Source organism: Gallus gallus, chromosome 1 (assembly GCF_016699485.2).
Source record: "Gallus gallus isolate bGalGal1 chromosome 1, bGalGal1.mat.broiler.GRCg7b, whole genome shotgun sequence".
NCBI lineage: Eukaryota > Metazoa > Chordata > Aves > Galliformes > Phasianidae > Gallus > Gallus gallus.
In genome coordinates this window covers 154,427,943-154,446,507 of record NC_052532.1, presented here as the reverse complement: position 1 = coordinate 154,446,507, position 18,565 = coordinate 154,427,943, and the positions used below count along the sequence as shown (strand labels likewise).

At 44.1% G+C, this 18,565-nt stretch overlaps 2 protein-coding genes across 3 annotated transcripts; one reads left to right on the top strand and one right to left on the bottom strand.

Moving 5' to 3' along the window:
- The first annotated feature begins 982 nt into the window (after positions 1-982).
- On the top strand, positions 983-8,497 carry ACOD1 (aconitate decarboxylase 1). Of its 2 annotated transcripts, XM_015275372.4 has the most exons (6): positions 983-1,053; positions 1,549-1,663; positions 3,293-3,454; positions 4,558-4,647; positions 5,835-6,040; positions 6,387-8,497. In XM_015275372.4, the coding sequence occupies exons 3-6, from the start codon at positions 3,377-3,379 to the stop codon at positions 7,351-7,353; spliced, it is 1,341 nt and encodes a 446-aa protein (XP_015130858.1). In that variant the 5' UTR covers positions 983-1,053; positions 1,549-1,663; positions 3,293-3,376; the 3' UTR covers positions 7,354-8,497. The 2 variants fall into 2 exon arrangements, with proteins under 2 accessions (XP_015130858.1, NP_001025992.2); NM_001030821.2 differs by lacking the exon at positions 1,549-1,663.
- Positions 8,498-8,994: 497 nt separating this feature from the next.
- Positions 8,995-13,665, bottom strand: GATD3AL1 (putative glutamine amidotransferase like class 1 domain containing 3A-like1). The gene is made up of 4 exons (NM_001282200.2): positions 13,486-13,665; positions 12,353-12,524; positions 10,526-10,730; positions 8,995-9,288 (listed from the first exon to the last, which is right to left on the bottom strand). Exons 1-4 carry the CDS (start codon positions 13,591-13,593, stop codon positions 9,096-9,098), a joined length of 678 nt encoding a protein of 225 aa, NP_001269129.1. The 5' UTR covers positions 13,594-13,665; the 3' UTR covers positions 8,995-9,095.
- Positions 13,666-18,565: the final 4,900 nt, after the last annotated feature.

Here is an 18,565-nt window from a genome sequence, read left to right as displayed (position 1 = left end):
TTGGACCCCAGGCTAGATCCTTGAACACACACACACACACACACACGCACACAATGCTGTTTCCATCACTTCAGGTACTCTGTCATCCACTGCAATTTTCAGCCTCAAGGAAAGCACCTGAAGATGACATCCAGAGTCAGGCTCAGGCAGAACAGGCAGATACCTCAGCTGGAGCTGGCTGGGAACAACCAGTCTCTTCCCATCTCTTCTTACATGCCTGTGCCCTCCTCAGATCTCCCAGAATACTGCTAGCCCTACTCCTCTCTCCTTCTGCTTGTGCTGCTAGATTTCATTTTGCACTTCTGAGGCAATTAAAGTTTTGCCTGACAACTGAGAATCCCTGGACTGGCTTAGGTGAGAGACTGGATTCCAAAATGAGTCTGCTGAGCTTCATAGCTGGCACAGGGTGAACTACATAACCAGGGACAGGAAGAGAGGCAGGGTGCAACCCAGAACAGGATTATCCCTTTCCACTCAAATCAGTGTTAAACTTCATCCATAGATCCATGCTTTTCTCTATCTGAGAGCACTCGAGAGTTGAAGGAAGCTTTACAAAACAATCTGAGGTTGAACTCAAAAGGCTGAGGCTCCTCCAAGTAAGTTTTAGGTACTGAGGTGCAAGACTGCAACTCTGAAAAGATTTGCTACTTTCTTCCTTAATCCAGGAGGTGCCCCAGTTTATATTGTTTTTTTTCCTCTTCTCTTCACACTCCCAAATGTAAGGCTCTTGAATCAATATATGGCAGTGAAATACCACATCTATCAGTTTACACGTGATATGTGAATGTGACTGGTAAAGTCCTGCTGCATGTGCCAGCAGTTCGTAGCACTGTTAGTCAGAGGAAAGTTGAAAATGAAGAAAAAGGAACATTTCCAGGCAGAGGAGGAAATGGGTGGGACAAGATGAACAAGAGAACAGGCTTAGTCTGCCTGCCCCCACCGAAAACATGCATATATAAGTAGTGAAAGAGGATTTTCCCTTGTTCCCTGGCTGTCATTCATTCTCTGCTTCACCCTGGGACCACACAGCATCCCTCCGAGATGTGGGCAAAGGTACTGTCTCATTTCTTAGTGTTGTAAGATGAACTTTTCTGTCTAAGTATTTGTATCCTCACTTGTACATGTATAAGTGGCTGTGCATCATGCTGTGGGATATGTGGTTCACCTGCTTTAAGTGTCCTGCGCTCCTTGAGGGGGTCTTAATGTTTTTTGTGCAGAGCTCACTGAGAACCCAGCTGAAATAATCACAGAATCATTTGAGTTGTAGGGGACCCTTAAAGGTCACCCAGTTCAACTCCCCTGAAATGAACAGGGACATCTATAGCTAAATCAGGTTGCTCAGAGCCCCATCCAGCCTGAACTTGAATATCTCCAGGGATGGGACATCCACCACCTCTCTGGGCAACCTGTTTCAGTGCTTCACTACCTTTAATGCATTTTTTTTCCTTATATCTAGTATAAATCTTTCCCTCTTTTGGTTTGAAATCATCTCCCCCTGTTCTATCACAACAGACCCTGCTAAAGAGTCTGTTCCTTTCCTTCTCATAGCCCCCATTTAGATACTGAATGACTGCTATGAGGTCTGATACGGTTCTGGTCACCATTGCCAGAAGAGAGAAATTCAACTGGAAGGACACAATGAAAAGCTGCTAGAATAGTACAGGTGAGCCTGTATTACAAAAGAGAGAGCACCACAGTTTGTTTATTTGGCTTAAAAAAATGAAGGCCAAGAATATTATCACTGTGTGTGGATATGTGCAGGAAGTAGAGGAAGGGGAAAGATTTACCCAATGGAAAAAGACAATTTCCAAATAAATAGAGTTTCTAATAGAGATATTACAGCAGCTAACAGCTGCAGTCAAAAAGAAGCAGGCCGAGTTTCCATAATGGGTCACTGCTCATTGAGAAAGCAAAGGAAATTAGAAATACAATTATTAGATCATCAGGAAGCAGGAACAAGTCACTGCTTTTCAGAGAGGTGAGAGGTAAGATCTCCAGAAGTGGAGTCCTCAGTTCCAGATGTGCAGTTGTAAGTACAGGAGAGACAGGCCTGTTAGAGCAGATCCAGAGGAGGGCCACAAAAATGACCTAAGGGATGGAACACCTCTCCTACAAGGACAGGCTGAGAGAGCTGGGGCTGCTCAGCCCCAGAGAGAAGAAAAGGCTCCAGAGAGACCTGAGAGCAGCCTTTCAGTATGTAAATAGGGGCAATAATAAAGAAGGGGACAGACCCTTTAGTGGGGTCTGTGGTGATAGGATAAGGGGAAATGGTTTCAAACTAAAAGAGGGGAGATTTAGACTGGAGATAAGAATTTTTTTTTTTTACAATAAGGGCACTGGAACAGGTTGCCCAAAGAGGTGGTGGATGCCCTGACTCTGGAGACATTCAAGGTCAGGCTGGATGGGGTTCTGAGCAACCTGATGGAGCTGTAGGTGTTCATTGCAGAAGAGTTGGACTAGATGATCTTCAAGGGTCCCTTGCAACTCAAACAATTCTTTGATTCTTTGATCTTGCTTTGGAGAAAAGCAGAGCCATGATGGTTGCCTGCCTCCCCTGCTCGACTTTTCTGCTGGGGGATGGAGAGCTGTTGTGCTCTCAGAAGGGTGTCCTTAAAGAGCTGCCAGCTCAGTTATGTGCCCGTGCCCTTAAGGACAGTTTCCCAGGGGATCCCACTCAACAGTTCCTTGAGTAGCCGAAAGTTTGCTCTCCTAAAGCACAGGGTCCTAGCTCTGCTTTTTGCCAGGCCCGCATTCTTCAAGATCACAAACTCCACCAAGGCATGGTCACTGCAGCCCAGGCTGCCTCCAATCTTAACCTCTCTAATGCTCTCCTCTTTATTAGTGAGCACCAGGTCCAGTAAGGCTTCACCTTGGGTAGGTCCATCTATTACCTGGACCAGGAAGTTGTCCTCAGCAGAGTCCAGGAATCTCCTGGATTGTCTGCCACCCGCCATGCCACTATCCCAGCAGATATCCAAGTGGTTGAAATCCCCCATCAGAACAAGAGCTTGTGAGCACAACACCTTGCACTTTGTGAAGTTACATCACCTGCAGTTTGCAGCCTCAGGGACTTACGGAGGAAGCAGCAGAAATAGAGAACAGATAAAGACACCAACGAAAGCGAAAGCAACATAAATAACAACATAGCATTTCTGGGAATAAAAAAGGGAAGAATTCAGATTTTTCTGATGCAATTCGTGTAAGCAGGGACAGGATGACAAAAATGGCCAGCTAACCCTAGACTGAAAGAAAAAAGAAAGAAGGACATGTAATATTTTTTTTCCTGTCTCAGACAATTACAGGAAACTTTGCCAGTGTGATTCATGGTTTGAATACAAACCACTTGACAGATGTGGTCATTCAGAGAAGCAAGCGAATGATTCTGGATACCCTTGGAGTAGGACTTCTGGGTACCAGCACCGAGGTCTGCCAGAAAGTCAAACAGTACAGCAAGGTAAGAGGTTTGGTATTCATAGTATAAGCTTGGGTCTACCTATGAGAAGCAATGGAAAATATAGGCTGTAAGGGAATACTTTGCAATGGTAGTGAAATTCTTTTGGAGATGGAAACAGATACCTATTCTTCCCATTGGAGATAGGGAAACTATATTGCTGGAGTTACTTCTAACTCTGGATGGGCAAAGGTCTGTGTAACAGACTGTATGCTAAGACTGCCAGCCATAAGCAGAACACAGTTAATTACAGATCCCTTCATTTCATTAAAAGCATCAGCATAGAAAACATTTGTCATGGTTTTAACATTACCTAGCACTGGACTTTCCACCATGAAGGATGGTTACAAGGATGACAAATTAGTATCAGATTATTTCCAGTCCATGAAACATAACTGCTATCTGAGGTACATCGGTCGTGTTTCTCCTCCAGTCCTGTTCTGCTTATATTAAAGGAATACTTGACCTCAAGGAGAACCTATCCAACATAGGCTCACATCAGTGAGGGGGAGTTTAGCTTTCTGTTTCACTGGTAATACCTGGCTAGCTGGACTCAGGCTACAGAACACTCTGCGCCAGTAAGGTTCTTTGCACAGATATCCCCATTCCCAATCTGTGCTAGTTAGGCCCTTTTATTTCATTTCATAAAGAGCTCTTTGCTAGCTAAAAGGTCTGCGCATTAAAAAGACAGGAACATTGCCATTTAGTGCATGGGGGTACTAGCATCAGGAGGCCATATTTCATTTACCCCCAGTCTACTAAAACATTGAGAAACATTACCTTTACCTTGAGAGCTTTTCCAACACAATGATGACAACTCTGAGGAAATGCCAATGAGCGGTGAGGAGGGACACCAATGGCCAGAGGTTTTGGGAAGGTACTGAATGGTTAGGTCCATCGTGTTGGCCTTCCCTTTGATCTGTTTGGGTGGAAAAGGCCCTTTTCAGGACTCAACAGGAAACAGAGTTTCTTTTCACACTTTCCAATAGAACCATATTTTTCCTATGAAAGGAAATAGTTGAGTCTCAAGTGGGTAGGATTTGATCTCAGCGCACATTTATCCTTGGTTTCAGGATTTTGAATTAATTGATGTCAATTTGTTCCAGATCTACAGCTCAGATATATCCAGCACCATCTGGGGCCACTTGGATTTCCGACTGCCTCCTCTGTATGCAGCTTTTGTGAATGGAGTGGCTGTAAGGGATGCTCTTTTACTTGCTCTTAAATCACACTAATTGATTCCATTTTCACTCCAAAGAACAGAACGCTCCTAAAAACTTACTTTTTTTTCTTGTTCCTGAAGCCTCCTACAAAACTTCATTACTCTGTTCTCCTGATGTGCTTCAGCTTTCTTCCTAATTTAGACCAGGCTCGAGGTATAATAAATATCTGCATCCCTTAGCTTTAATCTGAGACTTGGGACTGATTTTATAGGTCAGAACTCTACACCTTCTTGCAGCCTGGCTACAGCAACTGCATAACAAAGAGATGCTCTAGCACTTATGGATTTCATCAGATTTTGCTCCAGCTGGCTAAGTATAGTTGCAGGAAAACAGAGATACAGACATGTACACATATACATACATACACACTCACAACTGGCATCAGGATTCTTCAAGGCAGGAACTGTGTTTTCCTGTCTGTCCAGAAGGCATTCCTCTGCAGCCTGACCTGGATTTTGACAGAATTGTGTATGCCCAGCATTACAGGGCAAGATCTGAGCACAGGGGAGCACTGACACCTTTCCAGCGCGCACATCTCTGAAGGAAAATGTGAATGAATAGACGTGAAAGTTCTGATTTTGAGGTGTTATTAAAAATACTCTTCCCAATGCTCTCTGTTCTTCTGGGAATACCTAAAGCTGGGCTCTGGGCATGGAAAAGAGAAGGCATCATAGGGGGCTAAGCAGCTCTTCCCAGTTTTAAGACTGTAGCTTTCTTGGGCTTAGGCAACTAGAGTTTTAAGGATGTAAGCCCTAATACCAGCATCAGTTGCAGAGCAGGGGAAGTCATTTCATCATGTTTGTATACTGTTATGGGGGAAATGAAAACTCACCACTGGACCTAGAACTGCTGTTGTTATTATACCACGTAATTAAAACAGCAAAAAGCCCATTGTAGAAAAGAAGAATCACGGCCAAACTGATTTTACACCAGTGCGAGTAGAGTTACAATTACACTTCACTGAGACAAGCTTTATATTGCATTTACACGTCATGATGGGAACAAAGGACTTAGAAGAAAGATCTTTTAAGTTTTGCATTCTTAGATTTTAAAGAAAATCTAGTTCTTCAGCCTTTTTAACACCAGCTACAGTATTTTCATTTGACTGAGCCAGTCTTGCCCAGAGTTTAATTCTGATGACAGAATTCTCTTTTCGTTAGGTGCACTCAATGGATTTCGACGACACATGGCATCCCGCCACGCACCCATCTGGGGCCGTGCTCCCTGCTGTGATGGCTCTCTCTGAGGCCTTTCCTCAGAAGAAAAAAGTCTCAGGTCTTGACCTGCTCTTAGCTTTCAATGTGGGAATTGAGGTGCAAGGCAGGTTGTTACGCTTTTCCAGTGAAGCCAGGAACATTCCCAAAAGGTATGTAAAAATACTTCTAGTTGTGAATTGAGTGGATGTGTTAATATATTTCATTAAATGCCAGTTAAAATGCAAATGGCACAGGTAATTGTATTTTCTGTTCTTTGTCCAGCAATTTAGGAAAGCTTCAAGTGAACCTTAAATGTAAATATGTTTACATGACTCCTTACTGCCTGGCAAATAGATTTCTTTTTGAGAGCATCTATCAGCTTACAAGAAAGTGCTGATCTGAATGCATGTTTCTTACAGTCCAGTCCACAGCAGTAAAGGAAAATTGATGCTTGAGTGTATAGTGAATCCAAGTAACTTTCTGAACTGTAGTAATGAAGGGATTTTGTTTTTTCAGGTTTCACCCACCAACAGTGGTTGGTACAATGGGGAGTGCAGCAGCTTGCGCAAAACTGCTAGCTCTTAACCAGATGAAATGTAAAAACACCTTGGCTATTGCTGCTTCCTATGCAGGTGCCCCACTGGCTAACGCAGCAACTCAAACAAAGCCCCTCCACATTGGCAATGCTGCCAAGCATGGACTGGAAGCGGCTTGCTTAGCATCACAGGGTCTACAAGGAAACAATCAGATCTTGGACATGGAGTCAGGGATAGGTGCCTTTTATACAGATTACAACCCACAGACTCTGCCAACCTTGCAGTCCTATCCCTGGCTGTTGGACCAGCAAGATGTGGCCATCAAACGCTTTCCTGCTCATCTTGGAACGCACTGGGTGGCTGATGCAGCATCTTCTGTAAGGAGGAAGCTTGTCGAGAACAGTGGCAACTTGCTTCCCCTTGAAACAATTGAGAAGGTTACTGTAAAAGTCCCAGAGGTCAAATACGTGAACAGACCCAGCCCTAACTCAGAACATGAAGCTCGACACTCCTTCCAGTTTGTTGCCTGCTCTACGTTGCTGGATGGCAGCATGTCCATCCAGTCCTTTGCCAGTGAGAACATTCACCGGCCAGCCTTACAGGAGCTCCTCTGCAAAACACAGCTAGAGCACCCTTCAGATAACAAACCCAGCTTTGAGAGTCTTTATTGCGAAGTGACTGTTGTGCTTCGGGATGGCAACACAATTAGCGACCGCTGCAACACGTTCTATGGACACTGGAGGAAACCTCTGACAAAGGGGGACTTGGAGAAAAAATTTCAGTCCAACGCTTCTGAAGTCCTCCCTGCAGAAGCCATAGAAGGCATTATAGAGACCGTGTACAATCTGGAAAAAGTCGAGGACTGTTCTGTATTAAACACGTTTTTGTCAGGACAGTCAGCTAGATTACTTCCAGAGAAGCTGCACGTTGAACATTCCAACTCATAAAGCAAACAGAATTCAGGAAAAGCTCTTTCTTAATGACCAAAGCACCGAGTAAATAATTTAGAAGTAGCACGCACAGTTCAGTCAAAAAGGCTGAAGATGACTTCAGCTATCTTTATATGTTTATACTGCTAAAGGTAGAGCAATGCCAGCATGCTGCACAAAAGAATTTGTTCTCTTCTGACAAAAAAATGTCTGCATGTTCTGCTTCCATTTAATCACTTCATAAAGGGAATACAAATTCATGGAAATGCTTACTGTGAGAAACACCACTATGAGGACAGAAAATAGAAGTCTTTACATATGTATTGCTCTACATTTAGCTGTACGACCTTTTTGAAGAGGCCACCTGCTACGCCACAGCTTTGGTGTTTGTGCTAAAAGAAATACAGCAAACACAACAGCAGCACCTGACACTCCAAAAGGCTTCAGGCTTCACTATGGAGACTGGCTTTCTGGCACCAGCTTGCAGAGCAAGAGGGACAACCCTATGCTCCTAGACCTAAAAGCATTATTTGCCAGCCCCATCTTCTTGCTGCTTCTTAGTATGGGTTTATTACTGCCGTATTCCCACTTCAAGTATATAGTACTGGCTTAAGAAGAAATTCAGCCCCACTTTCCCCAGGAGGGGCCAAAGAGATGACCAGACACTTTTGAGGAAATGCGTGCTTAGGCTGTGGGGTATTTATACTTGGTAGGTAAGAAACATTTTAAGATGAGCTAGGTTATGACAGTCCTATATTTTGTGATTGCATAAATGCAAGTGTAGCCCTGTTAAAAGATATACTACACTCCTGTGAATGGCTGAAAGTTAAAACAAACAAAAGCTCTGCTTCTGCTATGCTGATTTTATGCTGTTTATGACAGTGCTGTCTTTCTGCTTTCATAACCATTCCACACTTAATCAGGATGCCATGTTCAGATTCCTGCAGACGCTGCAAAGCATGGGCTAAAGCACATTAGTTAAAATAGACTGAAAGCTGTGTGCATCAAAACACCTCACAGGCTGAGACCACCGAGTGTCCATAGGAACAGTCACCTCACCTCGACAACAAAATCTGTTCCCTCGAGTCGTGCCACTTGTCTTAAAATGTACATAATGTACCTACAAAAACTAAAATCACAAAATAAAACTGATTCTAGTAAATGACCCCCCAATTATTTATTAGAACAAAAGCTGTCTGTTTTCCACATGCAAAGTACTTAAGCCTCTGACTCTTGGTTTATGAAGTTAGTTCATCAAAAAACAACTCTATTCTTCATCCCTTTTGATTAGAATGTAAAACTGAATTACTGGTCTATGCTGAAGACATACATTCAGACACACAGACATTTCCAGCCATGTCACCTGTAATTACACCTGGGTAATCTCAAATGTAAGTTACTGATAATGAGTAGTGGTGTGATTAAACCCCACTGGATAAGGAATGGATGTGCCTCCATTACCCTACCACAACTGAATACATTTGGATTCATAAAAATAAAATAATAAACACACTCCCAACGCATGTTTTCTATGTTAAAGGTAAAACATATAGGATAAATTCAACAGTAACTATTTGATGAACTACAGGTTAAGAAAAAAAAACCAAAAAAAAAAAAAAAAACCAAAAACAATCAAACAAAAAACCCCACCAAGAACTGTGAAGTTTGATAGCTGCATTATTTTATTAATACTGTCAAAAGTGGCTAAACGTTTATGCTTTGCTAAATTGATATCCTCAGAGAAGTCTGTACGCCCCCCATCAGGCAAGTTTCAGGACTTCCTCTACCATTGTTCCAATTCCATCGAAGATCTCATGCAGAGGAGCCTTGCACATGAAAGCACAGGTAGTAACTATTTTATTGGCTTTATCCACGTGGGATTCACTGACATCTTTGCAAATGTGCTTACATCCAAGCTCTGCTATAGCAGATGCAGTTTCAGCATCAGGAAATCTGTAAATAAAAAGATTGTAATAACCATAAAAAGAGATGATACAGCCATAAAGTTGTGCCATTGTTAACTTGAATGAGAGAACAACAAGAATATTTAAGTGGTTTTACAGCTGACGATGACAAGGGACTAAAACAGATTTCCACTATCAGATTATCTCCATTCCCCACAGCAACTGACCCAATATCTTTGAGAAGAGCTGAAATGCACAGTCATGGCATGCCACAAGGTACAACTCTGTTTAACAGTCCTTCAGTGTGTTTATAATGTGATATCAATTGCAGCAATAACTGATCCACAATATTTTCTGAGATGCTAGATGAGCCTGCAGACACATCAGACCTTTTCCTGCACGTCCATATAAAGTCTTCCTCTGGGATTCTGCAGTGAGTTTGATTTTCCAGAGACAAGGCAGGAACGGGGAGATAAAGGCACTCCCCAACCACCACTGCTGATAAAATTTCTGAGTGGAATTTCTTATCAGGAGTTGACAGTCTTTAAAGCAGCACCAACTTCTGCCATGGTTCTCAGTCGCTTCTCCTAAACTGCCACCAGAAAAACTTCGCTGAAAATCCCCGAGCAGACAAAATCCCACAGACACGGTTTAAGTGGCCACTCCAATTATCAAGTTTTTGAATGCCACCTGGACAGATATCTATCCTTCACTTTGTAAGGCGAATCACAGTCTGTGGAGGTATTCAAGTGAGATACAGAATTTACTTTTTTCATATGAACTACGGTCTGTCGCTCAATTACCATGAATGCAGCAAAGGTGGAGGAGGAAGAAAAAAGATCTCCCTGTTTGGCCACTTTCAAAACTGACAAACAATACTTGCAGTGACTCGTTAGCATCCACACTGAACAATAAAGTCTGTGCACGAACCTGAGCCTTCAGTGGCTCGCAGACAGATGGTTTAAGCAAGAGATATGGTTCTATTTTTCATTCTTTCTTTAACTGTAATGCAGATGTTGCTATCATAGGGAGAAATCACAAACCAACGTATTTCTGAATTCAGGGATGAACTGTCCCAGCTCTGTAGTGCATAAAAAGTGCACCTGCCCTAAGAGTACTGTATCAACAATTGTTACACAAGTGAAAGTTTAAAATGAGCAAAATGCCACTAAGAAATCATTACCAAAGAGTTACTGACTCCAGAGGCCTCAGCCCTTTGCACAGAAGACCGGCCACTTTCTAATCTTAATTCCCACACAAATTAATTCCATCCATTTCCTTCTTACCTTCCATCTACGTTTTTGTCTTGGCCGACTGTGACCTCGCAACCAGGAAAGATTTTAGCTGCCAGGACAGGTGATATACAGCACAACCCGATGGGCTTTTTAGCACCGTGGAAAGCTCGGAGAGTGGAGTTCACGTACTCATTGACGGTGCAATTCTTGCCATCTACAGCCCAGGAACACAGGTTCTTTGCCACACCAAATCCACCTTGAAACAAACAAACAATCAAATGCAAGGCACTGATAAAAGCCATTAAATTCAACACCAGAAGGATTTCTCCTTTTACAGTGTTATCAAAGCATACGTAGGACCTTCAAGTTCCCATACTAAAAGCTCTTTGGTGTATGAAACATAGTGGGTTTATAATTTTAAAAGTTTAGCTGCAGATTTTTTTACACCATGTACTTCCCACAGGCCAAAAAGCTTCATGTTTCTGCAGTGAGAAACAGAGAAACAACACATCACAGATTCATTTGCTAGACACTGGAAAAGCTGCACCATCCAACACACACCCCTCAGTGACCAAGAGAGGGATTGGAGGAAAGACCAACAGTGGTTTGTTGTTGGCGAGCACAGAATACAGGATTAATGCAAACAGTGGTTTACCCCTTCCCAGTAATTTAAGTAACAAGGTTTAGCTCAGTACTTAGACAGTTACAGGAGACCTTCCCACCTCTAGACTTCTCTCAGAAGTTGAAGAAAATAAAACAAGGTTAGCACAATAAGGACAAAACAGATCACTCATAAAAAGGCACGTGTGATGTATGATATTCTGAAACGACTCCTGTGAACAACAATTTCCTATTAAAAATAATGTTTCTGGAAGTTGCATTTCATCATCATTTAACTGTACACACTACATTTTGCAGCACAATTTGCTAGATCTAGAGCTATCAGAATGATCAAAGGTTATTATGAAGAGAAACCAGCCATTACATTTGATTCCTTATGCATAATACACACAGCATCAACTTTTCTACAATAAACAAACACAGTTTTCCAGAAGAATTTCGAGGGACAACATGAAGTTTTGCATTTTTAATATCTGTGCTTTCCCTCCAACCCCTCTGTCCTCTTCTGAATGTTATCTGGAATCTCTGAAGTGAGGTTTTAATTTTCAAACTTAATAGCGCTTATCTGCCTGTAACAGTTATTGCTGCAACTCCCCAACTCCCCTGAGCCTAGGTTATAATAGAGCATGAAATTAATGTGGAAAATATTTGCTAGCCTCTACTCCCAGCGCTCCACTCCTGATGTCACCAATCCATTATAAGCTGGGGAAGTGACTTCCCAGTGCTATCCATGCACTCCCTCTACCGGCCTCACCACAGAAGGCAGTGTAACTATTTCAGACAGAACTTAGGCACAGTTGTGAAGACAACATTTAACAAAGTTCTGGATATTCTGGAAAGTGATTTTGAGCAAGTCAGTTTCCTCGTTATGCTTTAGTTTCTTCATTCCTTACTTCCCAGCTCCCGTCAGCGTTCTCATCTGCAAGTAGGTACCAAAGCCTTGACAATCTTCAGAAAAAAGGAACAGTGTGATATATAAAGAAGAGTGTGGCATTTTAAATTAATGAACTGTATCATAGAATCATAGAATATGCTGAGTTGGAAGAGACCCATAAGGATCATCAAGTCCATCTCCAAGATGACTTGTCAGCCCATGAGAGCTTGCTAACATACTTTCTCATCCTCAGAAGTACAAAGACAAAACCCACATACCTCTCAAATTCAAGAGTATGATTTATTAAATCATGAATTTAATTCATTTTTTTAAGTTATTTACAATTGAAGAATCACAGATTATTTTATTGTAAAAGCACTTACCAGGGAAAATAACTGCATCAAATTCACTGACTTTCAGCTCAGCCAAATCTTGGATGTTTCCCCTTGCCAGCCTGGCACTTTCAACTAACACATTTCTCTTCTCATCTGCTGGACTTCCTTTTAGGTGATTGACAACATCCCTTTGCTCGATATTGGGGGCAAATATCTTCACCTGGAACAAAGAAATGAAGCAAGTCAGTGTGTGTAAAGAGTACTTTTCACATTGTGACAACAAATGTCACTTAATGAAACGATCTTTTATTTCAAAAGCCCCTTAACGTGGTGCGTGGATTTCACAGGATGGATCTGTTGCATTAAATAAATGAAGGCTCAGATGATGTATCAGTGTGGATAAACCAAGCCGTTCTCCCCATCTTATTCCTAAAGCTTTTTGATAGGGAGTGCACTCTTTGGCCAACACTACTCATTTTGGTGGGGCTTGCAGGTAACCTAAAGGACAAAGAGAGCACTGTGATTGGTACCACTGCAAGACTGGATGCACAGCAGAGCCTACAGGAAGGCTGCTCCTAGCTCTCATGGGATCAGAGTGCTAAAGCAGATGTAAAAAGAAGAAAGTTTAGTAGAGAAAGATGCAAACTTTACAAGCATTTCTAACACAGACATGACTCAGTTTCCTGGTACCAGGAAGTAAAAAACAAAACACAGAAGCACACACATTGGTTAGGTGCCAAATAAGAAAACCTCATCAAAAACACAGAGGAAGGCCGACACGGGGGCTGTTCTCACATCATTTTGATCCTTGCTTTGCAGACATCTCACTGCTGCTGCTGTAGTCAATTTCAGGGAGAAGTTGTGCTGAACGCGGGGCTCGCAGCGGCAGACCCCTGGTTGTGGCTCCTCCCAGACAGACAGCCACCCCTTGCTGTCACGAGAAGCCACACACAGGTCCACCACACCGCGCTACATCCTGTTCCCAACTTCCCAAAAAGATCTGAGCTACCTAAAAAGTATCAAAAGCCATCCGAGAGCGGAGCCCCGACCTTGGGACAGCTCTAGACCGCCCCCAGCTCCGTGCCCACGCCCCCCCGCCAGGGAAGGCCCTCCCCGGGCACCGCTCGCCCGCAGCCGCCTAAGGCGGAAAGGGCCGCGCCGAGGGGCGGCCGCGCTCCTACCTCAGCGCCGCCGCGGCTGAGGTGCACCAGCACGGCCGAGGCCTCGTGAATCTCGCTGCCGTCGAAGACGCCGCAGCCGGCCAGCACCACGGCCACCCGCTTGCCCATGGCGGCCTCCGAGATAGAGGGTGGCAGCCAGCCACGAGGCGGCAGCAGCGCCCAACGCCGCAGCCTAAAGGGAGGTTGGGGAGAGGGGGAAGGGCTGCGGCACTGCGGGGCTGGGGCGGGGCAGCACCACCCCCGAGGCAGGGTGGAGGAGTGGAGGGGCTCTCCTCAGCGTGCGTCTCCCGTGCGCCTGCGCTGCCCCGGCCTCCATTTTGTGGTGCTGTGTCAACTCTCCTTCAGCGTCCGGGGTTTGGCCGTTTGGTCCCGCACGTGTGTTACGTTCACCCTTCCAATACTTGAAGGGAGCGTATAAACAGGAGGGGGAACGGTGATAGGACAAGGGGGAATAGTTTTAAACTACGTCGGGAAGGTTTAGGTTATATATTAGGAGGAAGTTTTTCACACACAGGGTGGTGAGGCACTGGAAGGAGTGCCTTGGGTCTCACCTGCCCAGGGAGGTTGTGGATGCCCCATCCCTGGAGGCATTCAAGGCCAGGCTGGATGTAGACCACAGCCTGGTCTAGTGGTTGGTGGCCTTGCCCATGGCAGGGGGGGTTGAAACTAGATGATCGTTGTGGTCATTTTCAACCCAGGCTATTCTATGATTCTGTGATACGATTCTGACACCTCTGCCTGTGAGACGTAGGTGGGGTAGGGCTTACAAGTCAGTAGGACGTGTGGGATGTCTAGGTGTTTTTCAGCTTTCAAAGGAGCAGGCTTGTCTGTGTTTCAGGTTTCATTTCTCTTCTGGCCTGCTTACACAGGGCAGCAGCCACGCAGCCGAAGCAGAGAATGTGCATCCTGTGGATTTTTGTAGCTGTTGTTGCAAAATTTGCATTTCCCCTGGTTGCCTGAAAGTAGCTCTGCTCCCTGGAGGACCTGGAAAAGGCTCAGTGGGGCCCTAGCTCTGCATCATGCAATCATTAAGGTTGGAAAAGACCGCTGAGATCACAAAATGTAATCTCAGCCTGTCCCAGCCATGACCACTGACTGTGTCCATCAGTGCCACAGCCACACATTCCTTGAACACCTCCAGGAACAGTGACCTCCCTGTACCTTTTCCAATGCTTGACCACTCTTTCATAGAAGAAATCTTTTATATCCAACCCGAACTTCCCCGGGTGCAACTTGAGGCCATTCCCTCTATTCTGTCATTAGTTATATGGGAGAAGAGATCGACCCTCGCCTCACCACAACCTTCTCTCAGGTAGTTAAAGTGCGCAGTAAGGTCTCCCCTGAGCCTCCTCTTCTCCAGACTGAACAATCCCAGTTCCCTCAGTTTCTCCTCAAGAAAACTGTGCTCCAGAGCTTTCACAGCATCACTACCCAACATTCATGAGTTTTCTGTGGCTTAGGTCCACAACAGCAAATAGCAATGAAACCATTTCACAACCATTTCACCTCTTAAACCAGACCTCTCCAACGTGTGGAAACACTATGATGGGGGGAAAAAAAACTGCTGGTATTGCCATGCCTGCACTAATTGGCCCTAATGACTGCCCAGCTTCAGCTGGAGCTTGGCCACACACCCTACGGGCATCCAGAGGTGAACTGAGTTGTGCTGCAGGTGTGTTTGTGTCTAGTCTGGTCTTCTGGTGTCCTGATTATGTCCTCCCTTTCAAATCAGCACTGCTTCTGCTGCTCCCTGACACCTTGAGATACAGAACAAGCAGTGACATTTGGTGCCTGATTTTAAGTAAACATACATTTAGTTGGAGTGGAGAAGAGGATTCACTGCTCTGCTACCATCAGTTAAGTTCAGATTTAGGGTGCCAGGACCTGGCAAGTCTTGATGATGTTCAAAACTAAACTAGCTGTTCCAAACTGCAGCAGGGTTTGCTTTCCCATTTCTCACTGATCCACACTGTGATTCTCAGAGACAATAAAATACTGTTTTATAATAGGAAAACAGAGTCTCCTTGTTCAGGAAAATATTTATATTTCAATAATTCAAAGAAAACAATCTAGTAAATTAGAAAAACGTAGGAATCCAGTCAAGCCCAGAGGATGATATTTGTCGCTAATCTCAGTTTTTCCCTGGAGCCTGCTGGTAGACCACAACAGATCAGCTCTATGAGGTGACAAAGGGCACTGTTGATGTGTTTTTAAATATTTAACTAGGCAGCTGCTGACTCAAAGTGCTGGCACGTGAGCTTTTTAAGCTCAAGTGTATTTATTCAGAAATTCATTAATAATTTACTTTCTGTTTTAAAGCATGGTTCACAACATAACCTAGCTTACATGAGAAGGAAAAAAAAACTACTGTAATGTGAAAGTTTCCTGTTGGATGCAATGAAGTGAAATACAAAAATGCTTAAAACAAACAAACAAACAAACAAACCCAAAACATTCAGTAGGCTTTGCCATCTTTGTCATCTGACCCAACACTTCCAGCAACTACTGCAGTGCCTGAATGGATACTTAGAAGTCCAAACTGCAAACATGCAAAGCTCACAACTAAGAACTGGTTCATATCGTATTTCTAGTTTGGCTAATGAGCAGTTCTGGTGCCTTCATTATGGCACTTCATTTCTCTGCATTCTAATTTCACAGAAGGGATAAATTATACTTCCCTTATTTCATCAAGCACTGCAAGGGTTGCACATCAAAATCTCTACAACTAGGAACTACTGCTGTATTCCACACTAATGCATGTCTTTGAACAGGCACCTTGGATGACATTCAAGCTAGGAAACAGAATCACAGAATGGCCTGGGTTGGAAGGGACCTCAAGGATCCTCAATCTCCAACCTCCCTGCCAGGCAGGGCCACCAACCTCCCCATTTACTAGACCAGGTTGCCCAGGGCCCCATCCAACCTGGCCTTGAACACCTCCAGGGACGGGGCATCCACAACCTCTCTGGGCAGCCTGTTCCAGCTCCTCACCATTCTCTCTGTAAAGAACTTCACCCTGATATCCAACCTAAATCTTCCCTCTTTCAACTTAAAACCATTCCCCCTTGTCCTGCTATTATCTACCCTTTCAAAGAGTTAACTCCCCTCCTGTTTATAGGCTCCCTTTAGGTACTGGAAGGCTGCAATGAGGTCACCCCGCAGCCTTTTCTTCTCCAGGCTGAATAAGCCCAGCTCCCTCAGCCTGTCTTTGTAGGGGAGGTGCTCCAGCCCCCTGATCATCTTTGTTGCCGTCCTCTGGACCCTCTCCAACAGCTGTCTTTCTTGTACTGGGGGCTCCATACCTGGACACAGTACTCCAGATGGGGCCTCACAAGAGCAGAGTAGAGAGGGACAATCACCTCCCTGTCCCTGCTGGCCACCCCTCTCATGATGGAGCCCAGGATACCATTTGCTTTCTGAGCTGCAAGAGCACACTTTTGGCTCATGTTAAGTTTGTCATCCATCAGGACCCCCAGGTCCTTCTCTGCAGAGCTGCTCTCAAGGACTGCTCCTTCCAGTCTGTATAGGTGCCTGGGGTTCCTCCAGCCCAAGTGCAAAACCTTGCACTTCGCCATGTTGTACCTCATTAGGTTCACCCGGGCCCACCTTTCAAGTCTGTCAAGGTCCCTCTGAATGGCATCCCTTCCTTCCACTGTGTCAACCGCACCACTCAGCTTGGTGTTGTCAGCAAACTTGCTGAGGGTGCACTCAATTCTGTCGTTGATGTCATTGATAAAGATGTTAAAGAGCACTGGTCCCAAGACAGACCCCTGGGGGATGCCGCTCATTACTGGCCTCCACCTGGACATAGAACCATTGATCACCACCCTCTGTCTGCGGCCTTTCAACCAGTTCCTTATCCATTGGGTGGTCCACCCATCAAATCCACAGCCCTCCAATTTAGAGATAAGGACGTGGTGGGGGACCATGTCAGAGGCCTTTGTCAAGTCCAGGTAAATGACATCGGTTGCCTTCCCCTCATCTACCAATGCCGTCACTCCTTCATAGAAGGCCCCAAGATTGGTTAAGCATGACCTCCCCTTGGTGAAGCCATGCTGGCTGTCTTGGATCACACGAGTAGTTGCGTATTTTATTTTATAAACAACATAAAGGCCATCATTATAAGGCAGACAAAATACATGAGATGAAAGTGAAATATGGAAATATTTGTGTGTACAGCTATTATGTATGTATGTATTAAATTAATGCACAGTGTTTAACTACATATATTTAAAAGGCAAGCCATATAGAATGAGGTAACAATGAAGCAGGATGCAGACATGTAGATGACTAAAGATGTTAATAGCCCTGCTGCCTTACAATTTTCTGAACACTTTCAGTAATTTCAGCATTACCCAAATTGATATTCAGCAGCATATTCTGCAGTTTTACATAAGACACGGGGTTTTTCACCTCAAATTTGGTGGGTTTAATATATTCTTGCTTAGTGCTGAGTACAGTTCCCAAGGAGCTCACATGAAAGAAACAGTGGTGTTTCTGACTCCTTGCAGTCAGTAGTCCACAGTGAACAGCACTAACCAGCTCCCACTGCAGATACCAGCTACCTAAACAGCTTCCTGAACTCTGATGCCTGTTTTGAACTCTACCGATCTGAGGGGAAAAAAAAAGCTCTGTTTTCTGCACAGATGCTGCTGGCAAACTTGTCTTCACTGTTTCTCTTAGCCAGAGATAAACTGATCTCAGCACTGTAAAAATGTGAGAATAAACTGCTATATAATACCTATCCTGTAAGTTGTTGAAACCAGCTTGTCTTTCCCTTTGGTGCCAGGTTCAGGTTCCTCTGGACAAATTCCAGTTCTAAAGGCAGGGATTTGATGCATCTCATAAAACAGCACCAAAACAGTATTTTAAAACCACACACTAACCTGCTAAAATTACTTCAGCTAAATTACAAAACTGCATACTTGCCTAAATCTCCAGAAACTGAAATCCTTATTCAGTCAAGTGATGTTTTCTTAGTCAGTCATTGCAAAATTATCTTTGGTAATGGGGGAAAAAACAACAAACGTACAAATGCAGCCAAATGCAGTTGAGTCAAATGCTGAGTAGCACACATCAC

Bases quoted from the DNA above. Each gene is read 5' to 3' on its own strand.
- ACOD1 (NM_001030821.2), top strand. The intron at 3,455-4,557 runs GTAAGAGGTTTG...AATTTGTTCCAG, and splicing joins AAGTCAAACAGTACAGCAAG to ATCTACAGCTCAGATATATC. The intron at 4,648-5,834 runs GTAAGGGATGCT...TCTTTTCGTTAG, and splicing joins CTTTTGTGAATGGAGTGGCT to GTGCACTCAATGGATTTCGA.
- GATD3AL1 (NM_001282200.2), bottom strand. From the start codon at position 13,593: ATGGGCAAGCGGGTGGCCGTGGTGCTGGCCGGCTGCGGCGTCTTCGAC. The intron at 12,525-13,485 runs GTAGGAGCGCGG...TCTTTGTTCCAG, and splicing joins TCAGCCGCGGCGGCGCTGAG to GTGAAGATATTTGCCCCCAA. The intron at 10,731-12,352 runs GTAAGTGCTTTT...GTTTGTTTCAAG, and splicing joins TGATGCAGTTATTTTCCCTG to GTGGATTTGGTGTGGCAAAG.